The 11,754-nt window shown below is 46.7% G+C and overlaps 1 protein-coding gene across 3 annotated transcripts in view; it reads left to right on the plus strand.

Annotated features, from left to right (window-relative positions):
- zeb2b (zinc finger E-box binding homeobox 2b) overlaps positions 1-11,146 on the plus strand; it is a 74,839-nt gene extending 63,693 nt beyond the window's left edge. For 2 of the 3 annotated variants that reach the window (XM_079296428.1, XM_079296429.1), the window contains 5 exons: positions 371-585; positions 3,371-3,479; positions 3,847-5,858; positions 7,463-7,643; positions 8,909-11,146. In XM_079296428.1, the coding sequence (XP_079152554.1) occupies positions 371-585; positions 3,371-3,479; positions 3,847-5,858; positions 7,463-7,643; positions 8,909-9,480 (3,089 nt within the window). In that variant the 3' untranslated portion in view covers positions 9,481-11,146. The remainder of the gene's footprint in view (positions 1-370; positions 586-3,370; positions 3,480-3,846; positions 5,859-7,462; positions 7,644-8,908) is intronic. The other variant, XM_079296430.1, reaches the window with a different exon arrangement.
- The last annotated feature ends 608 nt before the right edge of the window (positions 11,147-11,754 follow it).

The following is an 11,754-nucleotide window of genomic DNA, read 5'->3' on the forward strand; positions in this document are numbered from 1 at the left end:
TTAAAGCAATTAGGAAGGCATCTGTGTGTTGGTCCACATGTGGTGAGGTACATGTATCTGTGTGTTTGTGCACGGACAGTATCGTGTGCCTGTTTGTTACTATGTCAAAGAAAGTGAGACGGAGTGCTGTGTGTGTGTGTGTGTGTGTGTGTGTGTGTGTGTGTGAGGGTGTGTGAGGGTGGGGAGGAGGTCGTAGTGCAGCGGATGCCAGCCTGACACTGGGGCTCTCATGTGGAGCAGATTGCAGAGATAACTCCCATACCACTCTGGGCAGCCCGCCCGTTAGCTGCCATTGATTCGCTGACCTTTTGGCCCGCTTCCCCTTCCTCCTCCCTCCTCCTCCTCCCTCCTCCCGCTGTCTCCTGTGCAGACCTGCCACCTGGAACGCCAGATGCCTTCGCCCAACTGTTGACCTGCCCCTACTGCGACCGGGGCTACAAGCGCTTGACATCGCTGAAGGAGCACATCAAGTACCGCCATGAGAAGAACGAGGAGAACTTCGCCTGCCCGCTGTGCAACTACACGTTTGCTTACCGCACTCAGCTCGAGCGGCATATGGCCACACACAAGCCCGCAAGGGATCAGGTTAGGAGGATTTCCATCTTTTCTTCCTCATCCTTCACTTCTCTCTCTGTTTATCCTCCTCCTCCTCCTCCTCCCTGTTCCATTTCTAATGTGCTCTGATCCCTCAGAGAAGACAGATCATTTTCTTCTGATTGGCAATCATTATTAATTTTTCATGGCATTTTGAAGATGCAGATCCTTTAATGGTAATAACTTTAATTGAGGCCCTAAATGGGTTTTTGATGGCCCTCCCTGATATCATTTTCCAGTCTCGTGTTCACGATCGAATGATTGTGTGAATTTCCAATTTGGAAATTTTTATCAGCTCCTTAACTTCACTTCACTCCTGGCCTTTAATGTTCTTCTGGTGCAGCCTGCAGTAGTACTCCATCAAACCCCGCCCCTCCCCCACTTCTAATTTCATGCACTGCATAAACATCTGTGTATACTTGAATTTTCTCGAGCGATTTATATCCTATATGTCTGAAATATAATGTGAATCTGCTGGCAGTTAGCATGAATCACCTTAAAGTCCTGTGAGGTGAAAACACATCCAGCAGTCACGGGTGTTTAACTCGCTTGTCAGCTTTAAGTTGAAGACGGGGGGGGGCCAGATAGATTGTGGCAAAAAAACTGAAATTGCACGCTTACAGAGTTTTTGCACATTGGGGGATAATTATAACTTCTCAGTGAACTAAAATTGAGCAGTACATTTGAAAGGAGATGTTTGTAAGTGAGGAATTTGTTTTAAAAATGCGACGGATGAAAGTTAATCTTTTAAATGTAAGGGGTCTGTTTAGTACATTCATAAAAACCTCCAGGAAGAGGGAGAAACACACTCTTCTTTGAGATCTGATTGAGACTTCCTCCTCCTATGGAAGCCTGGTAATGTCGAGCAGATCAGCCGATCACAGATGACATCACGCACGCTGACGCTTCCCCGTGTTCAGTCCCAGGTCGTGGGTGTTGTGCTCTCTGAAGCGAGAGTGACAGGCTCAGACTGGCTGATTTGATCAGATGTCAGCAGCCAGCGCTTTCACCTGATCTACCAGCTGGGTGTAAACGTGAGCAGATGGGCCGGCCCAGTGAGCCTCGTATTACAATGCTGTTGCCGCTCCCCTCCAGAGTCCATGGCCAGAGACGCCTTTCCAAGCACTGCAGGTCCTTCCACAACGCCGGTTATCTTGATTTGTAAATGAGCCGTGTTGTTTAAGAGTTGATCCTGGAGGCCATGTTTGCTTTGATGTCTGACTCCTTTACTTTTTCTCCTGGATGCAGTTCGATTTTCTGTCTTTTGAGTCTCGGTATCCGTCGCTGCTCAAGCTTTTCCTTTTTATTCGAGACAAAACAACAAACGTGATGTCACTTCCTCTTGTTTAGGAGACACGTGTAATCATGTGAAAATGTACATTTGGCAATTAGGAACTCAGGAGCAATGAGATTAACATAAAGCATAATGTCCTGATAGGTAAACATGTGCTCTGCTCTTCTGTCTCGTCTGTTTACAAGCCTTAATACTCCTCCTCCTCTTAACCAATTAGCTGAAATATGACTAATTAGAGGTTATACATATGCAAACATCCAGTCAGGTCTCCGCCCACAACCAGCAGCGGTGGCGTTCACACCGACAACGAGCCACGAGGAGGAGACGCAGCATTTTGCTCGTGCCATTCACAATTAAGAGCGCGGAGCGATTGTGTCTTGTGGTGGTGAGACCGAACTTTACCGGGCAGGGGTCCTGGGGGGGGGGGGGGGTAAGGGGATGGTGGTGGAGGTGGGGGCGGAGGCACGAAGCAGCTGTTGCTGTTTGTTTATGCAACTCGGCAACATACGAGCGGTGGGGTCCCTCTCCGGCGCTTGGCGGGGCCCCCGACTCTCCCTGCTTGATCTTTGAAGGTTGGGGCTGTTTGAACAATTCCTCCCAGTCCTCCCAGTGTCCTGCGCGCCACCATCTGTCTCCCCAGGAATGTGGGTCGAGCCGGCACACACCCCAGCATTTGTCAAGGCTGAACTGGGAGGAGGGAGCCTCTGCGCCCCTCCCCCCTCCCCCAGCGAGCTCAGAGAATACGTGTCTTTTTTTAAATGTACTAACCGTTTAACGTCTTCAGCTCCCTCTTGGATTGAATTGTTCCGCGAGTGAAGAGTCAGGTTTACACGCCCTGTGTTGTTGTTGTCGCCGGGTATTATACTTAGATTTTTTATGTTATATTTTCAGAGAACTGGCCTCGTTTGAATTGCAAATGTGATGGATTGCAACGGATGTTTACCTTTGAACAGAGAATCAAGGCCTCGGTGCTCTGTTCTGTCTCCTCACATTATTAAAGAGGCATTTAAAAAAAGAGCCAATTACAGTACGGCATTAGAGCGTTGTGAGGGAGTACAACGCGTTATTCAGATGCTGTGAATGCAGGTATGCAGGGAGACAGAAGCTCACGGAGGGTCGTGAATACCTTTCACACTGATTAGGCTCAAATTAATGAAAAGTAGATCCGATCGGCGCTTCTAATGAAGGGGAAACGCTCTAAAAAGACTTCTTTTCATTTATTCTGTTTTCTGGGCTGCCAAATTCTAAAGGCATGGCTCCTCTGGCTGAGGAGCCAGGAAATTAAAAGGTATGAGATTCTCTGTGTTATCGCCACCGCCGCCTGTAGTCGCTCGACGGAGGTGGGAGTAGAAAGCCAAGATGCTCCGCTGGCGAACGGAGCCGCTTGGCTTGTTACTTGTTGTCAAGCCAACCGGTTGTGATTATTTACTGCATTTCTTAAACAGCAATCTCTCTCTCTCTCTCTCTCTCTCTCTCTCACAGCACCAACTGCTCAACCAAGCGGCCGGCAACCGCAAGTTCAAATGCACCGAGTGTGGCAAGGCCTTCAAATACAAGCACCATCTGAAGGAACACCTCCGGATTCATAGCGGTGAGCAGCGCTGCTCTTTGAATATTCAGAACCGTGATTTAAAAGCACCGCCAACCTGCAGACATTCTTCTTCGGTTTATTTTGGACCCTCCCTGCTGTTGATGGACACTGAACTCTCAGTCCAGTGACCAAGTACAATATTAGCTGAGGAATGTGTGTGAAGCATATCAGCCAATGTTATATCAGTTATCAGTGTATTCGTGAGGGACAATGAGAACAAGTCAATGAAGTTGTTATATTTCACTTGTTGTCTTTATGTAAAATGTACCTTTACAGATAATCTTCGATGTTTATTAATGTGCAGTGTCCCCTATAAATCAACTCATTTGATGTTATTCATCTTACAATCATTTATTTTTTGTTCCAGGTGAAAAACCGTACGAGTGCCCCAACTGCAAGAAGCGTTTCTCCCACTCAGGCTCCTACAGCTCCCACATCAGCAGCAAAAAGTGCATTGGCCTGATAGCCGTCAATGGCAGGATGCGCAGCAACATGAAGACAGGCTCCTCCCCCACCTCCTCCTCCTCCTCGCCCACCAACACCGCCATCACCCAGCTGCGGCAGAAGCTGGAGAACGGCAAGCCGCTCGGCCTCCCCGACCACAACAACCACCTGAGCATCAAGACGGAGCCGCTGGACTTCAACGACTACAAGCTGATGATGGCATCTCACGGCTGGAACGGTGCTCCTGGACCGTTCATGAACGGGATGGGAGGGAACAGCCCGCTGGGGGTCCACCACAGCTCGACGGCCCAGAGCCCCTTGCACTCCCTGGGGTTGGCCGGGCTCGAGTCGCAGCTCCTGTGCTACCCGGGGCCACTGGCGAACAACCTGAGCGAGGTGCAGAAGGTTCTCCAGATCGTGGACAACACCGTGTGCAGGCAGAAGATGGACTGCAAGCCCGAGGAGCTCTCCAGGCTCAAGGCCTACATGAAGGAGCTGGGGTCCCAGGTGGAAGAGCAGAAACTGGCGCTGACGTCATCGGGGGCCCAGCTCGGTCTTCCGCTTGTCAATCACAACGGCGCCACCAAAAGCATCATCGACTACACGTTAGAAAAAGTGAACGAAGCCAAAGCCTGCCTCCAGAGCTTGACAACAGACTCAAAGAGACAGATTAGCAATATCAAACGAGAGAAATCCAACCACATGCTAGAAGGACATGTCGAGGAGAAGGTGCAGGAAAATATCATGTTTACACCTTATACTTGCCAGTTCTGCAAGGAATCCTTCAGCGGGCCGATACCGCTGCATCAGCACGAGCGCTACATGTGTAAAATGAACGAGGAGATCAAAGCCGTGCTGCAGCCCACTGAGAGTTTGATGCCCAACAAACCGGTGATATACATGGAGAAGAACAGCCACTTATCCTCCTCCATGTTGTCTGAGAAGGTGCTCACTGGGCACATCCACCCCTACAGGGACCACATGTCTGTGCTGAAGGCATATTTTGCCATGAACATGGAGCCCAACTCGGAGGAGCTGCTCAAGATTTCCATAGCGGTCGGCCTTCCTCAGGAATTTGTCAAGGAGTGGTTCGAGCAGCGAAAGATGTACCAGTACGGCACTACCAGAAGCCCACCACTAGAGAACAGGCACAGCATGGATATGGTTGTGGGAACAAATAACTACCACATTCAACCAAAGGACTCTATGGCAGCTAGGTCACCTGTGTCTCTAATGAAAGCGACTGACCGCATCACCTCCCCCTCCATAGCAGAGCTCCACAACAACGTTCACAACTGTGACAACCCGCTCAGACATTTGAAAAACCACCAGTACGGCGGCGCCGCCAAACCCACAGGTGAAAAGTTGGACCACTCCCGCAGCAACACGCCCTCCCCGCTCAACCTGTCCTCCACATCTTCCAAAAACTCTCACAGCAGCTCCTACACTCCAAACAGCTTGACTTCAGAGGACCTGCAGGCCGAGCCGCTGGACCTCTCTCTGCCGAGACTCATGAGGGAACCCAAGCACGCGCTGACTGTCAGAAGCAGACCTAAAGTCAGCAGCATTGCCATCGACCACAACAGCATCCCCTCTCCTCGAGAGCACTTCGAAGAGCCTTTGAACTTGGTCTATTTCAAGAAGGAATTCTCAGGCTCCGCCAACAACGGAAACCTTGAAAAAAGCACTAGCCCCATCTTCGGCATGAACCCGTTCGCTGGCAAACCCCTGTACACGTCACTTCCACCTCAGAGCGCTTTCCCACCTGCCACATTCATGGCCCCGATGCAGGCCAGCATACCGGGTCTCAGGCCCTATCCGGGCATGGATCAAATGGGCTTCCTACCACACATGGCCTACACTTACGCAGCAGGGGCAGCTACCTTTGCCGAGATGCAGCAGAGGAGAAAGTACCAGCGGAAACCAGGTTTCCAGGTAAATAAGCCACCTGTGGTTTTGTAAAAGCCCCAGGCTCCCTCAGGTTCCCGAAAACGACCTGAACTCATTTCTGTACTAATTAGAAACGTCTTCAGAGTCAGGAGAGGGAACGGCTCACCTGAGGCAGGCTGAGCTGAGATAAACAGCTGTGACACCACCGAGCGGGAGGAAGTGAAATGTAGTTTATGGTGCCATGGAGGAAAGAGGGCATGACGACAGCTGCAGTCCTTTCTCCTGCAAGACGATCAACAGTTTAGATAAATGAGCATATCCACCATTATCTAGCCACGTCTCTGATTTAAACTGTTGGAGATGAAATCGAGCTATTTTCTGACGTTTCATCACTTACTCCCAAATATGATCTGCTGATCAATCTGGACTGAAAGCAGTGGTTGGTTGCGGTCCTGTTTGTATTTTATTACAGCTGTCAGATTGTGAAAACGTACTGAAACAATCGGCCAATGACGGTGACGGAAAATCGTTTCATTTTAAGCTTCAATGTAAGCATAAGAGAACATATTGGCACAAAATATCAAACAGCATCAGGTTCAAATAAATAAGAGGAATGATGTTGGCCCTGAAATCTCATCTCAATAAAGCCGTAATTGTTACCACTCTCCACTGTAAAGTTCCCCCTGCGTGTGTGTGTGTGTGTGTGGAATACATTAGTGCTCCTGACTCTTCCAGCGCTGGCCTGAACTCAGATATTGTGTTATTAAATATGGGTGAAAGGCCTTTGTAAAAATGACAAAGGTGAGCCCCGGAGCCGTGCACTTCTCTGAAATTTCCCCATCGCAGCGTCGCTGCATTTTAAAGAGAGCGGCGGCAGAAATGAGCTCCTACATGTGGATTAATAATGCACCGTCTCCATGTTCATTACCACTGAGTGCTGAGGGCTGTTTAACATGGAGGGAACCATTTTGATGAAGAAGAAAAAAAGAAGTATTAATAATGTTTCCTATTCTAAGTTATTAAATTAGATTTTAAAAATACAGCTACGGGCGTTTAGTTCAAATTGATTGCGGAGTGATAGTGGTCTCTTCTTAAAACACAGTCCTCACACACACACACACACCTGATTCTAATCATGGTGTGAGTCGGCAATTTCAAGAATGGCCTTCCTCTAATGTTGTAATATTGTCCTCCATCCATTCACGCTTGAGACGGATCTTCATCATGAAAGAGAATCTGCAGCATGAAGCGCTCAGTGCTCTCCATTATGACGCTTTCATGACGGAGAGCATGTGGAAGTTTTATAACAAGTCTTTTATGAGATATCATACAATTGCAGTATGAAGTCATTTATTCCTTAAATACTTTCATTATATCAAGTTATTTTCATGCTACACAGTCTATCAAAGTCATGTGAAGAGATATTTGATTTTGTTTAAGCTTTATTTATTTTAAAATCATAAGAAATGTACTAAAAATGTAACAAAATGACATGTCGACGACGTGAAGAACAGAAATGTGTCCTTTGAGCGAGCTTCAGCTGACACCGCAGAGATTTGGACGTGCTGAATATGCTCCAGGTCTCCGCCCTGCACCGTACTCACCCCGGTGTCCTGTCCTCTCCTCTTGTGTCCCTTGTGTTTCTGAAGGGGGACCTGCTGGACGCTACTCCAGATTACATGTCAGGGCTGGACGACATGACAGACCCAGACTCCTGTCTGTCGCGGAAGAAGATCAAGAAGACCGAAAGTGGTATGTACGCGTGTGACTTGTGCGACAAAACATTCCAGAAGAGCAGTTCCCTTCTAAGACACAAATATGAACACACAGGTATATACTGTTCTAGACCCTTATTTTAAATCCCATTTCTTTTTTTATGTTTTAAATGTTTGTGTTTCCAAATCCTCTCACTATGAATATATATATATTTTATGTTCCCCCTTTTCTTTCCTCCTTCTTTCCTCCTTCTCTGTTTGACCCTTCAATTGTGTATGTAAACCAACAGCTAACCTGCTTCTCCATTGACAGGTTGAGATGCCGATGAATGACTTTGTGATGTGTTTGAAGCTTGAGATTTAAAACAGAGAATAATGTGTAATTAATGCAGGTACGGGGAGCTATCTCTTCAAGTCATTCTACTCTTTATTTTACAATCATATCCTGCTGTATTAACCATTTTGCTATCTTAAAAGACACACATCAATTCACCTAGATGCAGAGAAGGCCCCTAATGCCTTATCGGCCCCGTTATTGGCGATAGATCACATCAGCGGAGTGCTCAGAAGCCTCAGAGCGCTGATAACAAGTCTTTCATTATAGTTATGATACAGAGATCCTCTTTCCCTCCGTTGCATCATTTATTTCATCCGCTATCTGTATCCGAGCGCTCGGTGCTTCGTGTTATCTGGTCGGACATTAAAGGGAGGGAGGGAGGGCTCACCGTCAGCGCGCTGAACTCTTTCGTCGCCGCGTTATCTCCGCCGCGTCTCTCACAGCGCCACGCTTTCATGTCCGCGTCGCTGCGTGTTGTCCTTTAACCGCAGTAAGAGGCTCAGACGTGCAGTTGAACCGGCCAGATGTTGGACAGGAGTGCCGTTTGAAAGCCGTTTGGCCGGTGGACCGGAGTGTCGGGGGGGAGTCGTGTGATTTGTGGGAGGCAGGCAGCCATATCTCCACACGTGCTGAGCAGCAGTGAACGAGGGGAAGAGCTCTTTCAAGCCAAAATGAAGCTATTAGGAGCTGTTTCTAAGATGCAGGTAACTTTAGATCTCGGGAGAAAGAGTGACGAAGTGGAGCTCGCTGAGCAGAAACTTTATTGACGTTGCGTTCATCAGTGCCTTGAATAAGTAGTTGTGGTGGAGTTCCTCCATGCTTTAACCGCGGGGGGGTTCCAGAATGTCGGCCCACGAATGCGAGCGCACTTGAATCCGAGTTGGATTCAATGCGGCGTGATGTCATTTTGCTCCATGTCATCCAATCCATCAGTTTTCCCTCAACGTTTTGCTTTCTTCTGACTTGTTGTGTGATTTGTTGTAGCAGCAGGACAAGCGAGACAGACGACTCACGTCCCCGCTCTCTGTTTTGTGTCTCTGCAGGCAAGCGGCCGCACCAGTGCCAGATCTGCAAGAAAGCCTTCAAACACAAACACCATCTCATCGAGCACTCCAGACTGCACTCGGGGGAGAAGCCTTACCAGTGCGACAAGTGCGGCAAGAGGTTCTCCCACTCGGGCTCCTACTCGCAGCACATGAACCACCGCTACTCCTACTGCAAGCGGGAGGCCGAGGAGCGGGAGGCGGCCGAGAGGGAGGCCCGTGAGAAGGGCCACCTGGAGCCCACGGAGCTGCTGATGAGCCGGGCCTACTTGCAGGGCATGACTCCTCAGGGTTACCCGGAGCTGGCGGAGCGCGAGGCCATCATGAGGCACGAAGCCGTGAACGGAGGGATCAGAGAGGGACGGAAGGAAGTGGAAGGAGCGTATGTGAAGATTGGACGGAGGGACGACGAGTTTGAGGAGGAGGAGGAGGAGAGCAAGAGCTTGGACACGGACCCGGACACGTTGAGGGACGAGGAAGAGAACGGAGAGCACTCGATGGACGATAGCTCGCTGGACGGCAAAACGGAAACCAAATCGGATCACGAGGACACGATGGAGGACGGCATGTAATCGGCGACGGCGTAACAGAAGCTTACCATCTTAAGAGTTTCAAGTTTCTCTCTTTCGGTTCAGTATTCTTACCTGCTCGGTTGAAAACGCCGTGTTTTAAGCCGTACGTGCACGTGCCTGAAGCTTCCGGGAAGCTTTCTTTGACAGACTCCTCGGGGGGGGAACAAGACACGGACTCAAGGGTCACTCTGGAGGAGGTCGCTGAGGGAAGGGAGGCATGGGTTTGTGAAATAAGCTGCATTATGCAAACCGAACAATGAATAAATTAATACATTTCAAAAAATGTACAGTACTAAGGCCTAAAAATATGTGTGGTGCTAACCTCCTCAAATAAACCCCCTGTGTTCCATAGTATTTATAGCACAACTAGTGACTTGTACAAATTGCACTCCGCTTCTATAATCATGAACAAAAATAATAAAAAGTATTGCCTATGTATATATTTATACAGTGTTGGAAAAAGAGCAGTCGTGTCTGCACTCCAGTCCTTGGATATTACCTTTGTTATCACCTACCTACCTACCTACCTACCTACCTACGGTGTCGTCTTTACTTTTGCCACAAACATCTCCAGCCACACGGTTTCAGGCCTCCAATCAACGTCAAATGAAGGAATTTAAACAAAAGACTGTGTGAAGGAGCTTAGAGGGTTTTTTAAGAGATGAAGTTTTAAAGAGACCTTCGTTTTAAGGGAAAATACAGTTTATGGTGTGGGGGGGGGGGGGTAAAAAAATGAAGGACGAAGCCTTTGTAAGGTGTTTTTGATAAGAAAAAAAGAAGCCTTATATGCAAACCTTTTAACCTGTGTGTTTTCTGCAAGTGCCACCCTCGTGTTGTGTAAAAGGTTCATTTTTGTCACCAGCTTCAGTATTATGAGATCACCGTTGTTCTTTGAAGCATCCGTGTCAGTATTAAGACTTATAGGCAGCAGGTCCTTAGTTTACATTATGTTGTGCAATGTTTTCTCAGTTTCTTTACTTTTAACTTTGTCAGTATTACACCAAACCTTTTTTTTTATTTTATTTTTTTTAAACAACAAATTGCATTCATTTTATTTGTAGGTTGAAAAAAAAAAACATTATTTATGTGGCCCATTTTATATTTCCTAATTTTATTTATTTCATACTGTTGTGTACAGTACTATAGTTCTTCAATATATAGATATATTTTAGTAAAAAGGAACATGGTGTCGATCATAGGGGCAAATTTTACGTAAAGAGAGCATTTATTGTGTTTTGAAACATTGTGAAATGCGAAGTTTAATCTTATTTTATTTTATTTCCTTTATTTTCCAGTTACTGGAAAATTCCAAATTTGGGAACTTTTATACAATTGTGAAAACACTGTATTTTCGACTGAAAAATTCCACTTTCTTCATCTTTGTTTCTTTTTTTAAGCTAAAAAAAAATGAAGAGGGACTGTTAAATACTATGTATGATATCATGACTGAAGAAGAATCTTTCCTGAAATGTCTTTGTAAAAGTATTATTGAATTCTTAATTTGTAATTTCTCTTGAAAATGACCCTGCTCGAATAAAAGTAGCCAAATTACAGAGTACCAACCGTCAGCGCTTCATGTTTATTCACAGCGCCGGCCTCGAGTCGCTGCACATTCTCTCCAAACGGAGACGAGCTGGAAATCTTCCTCTCCTCTTCTTCAGTTCATACAGCAGCCGCTGTGCTTCTCATTATTATGTTAATTACATACATTTCCTATTCACATATTTGAGTGGATCAGAGTGGACTGACCCCGGCCCTGCTGCTCATTACGTCTCATTTAAGTAAAAGCAAACGTTTATATTCTACTTCTTCTTCACCTGTTTGTTCTACACTTTATCTGCATTGAATAACAACAACTAGTGTTCAAGGAATAAGCCCAGAAATATCCCATATTTGTATTATTGTCAACAATTAAAAGACCAAAAGCAACAAAGAATCCTCTGAGCACGTTTTGAGTCCCACACACCCCGTCCACCGTCCTGCCTCCATGGATACCGGCCACACGACCACATGATGCTGAACACTGAAGAAAGAAGAGTTTAAAGACATTCAGCCTTGCAAACAAGATTTATATTCATGGGAATATCTCTTTAACAATTAAACAGCTGTTCTCCATCATGACAACACATTGAATGCTGTCGAGACGTTGATAAAAGCACCTTTAGTTCGTACATATATGTATTAATATATATCAGACATCTGGTGGCAATTAATGCTGAAAGTGAATAAATCCTTTGACTGATTGAAAATGGAAGACAACATTATAAACAATTG

The sequence above is a fragment of the Melanostigma gelatinosum genome, assembly GCF_949748355.1.
Source record: "Melanostigma gelatinosum genome assembly, chromosome: 24".
Taxonomy (NCBI): domain Eukaryota; kingdom Metazoa; phylum Chordata; class Actinopteri; order Perciformes; family Zoarcidae; genus Melanostigma; species Melanostigma gelatinosum.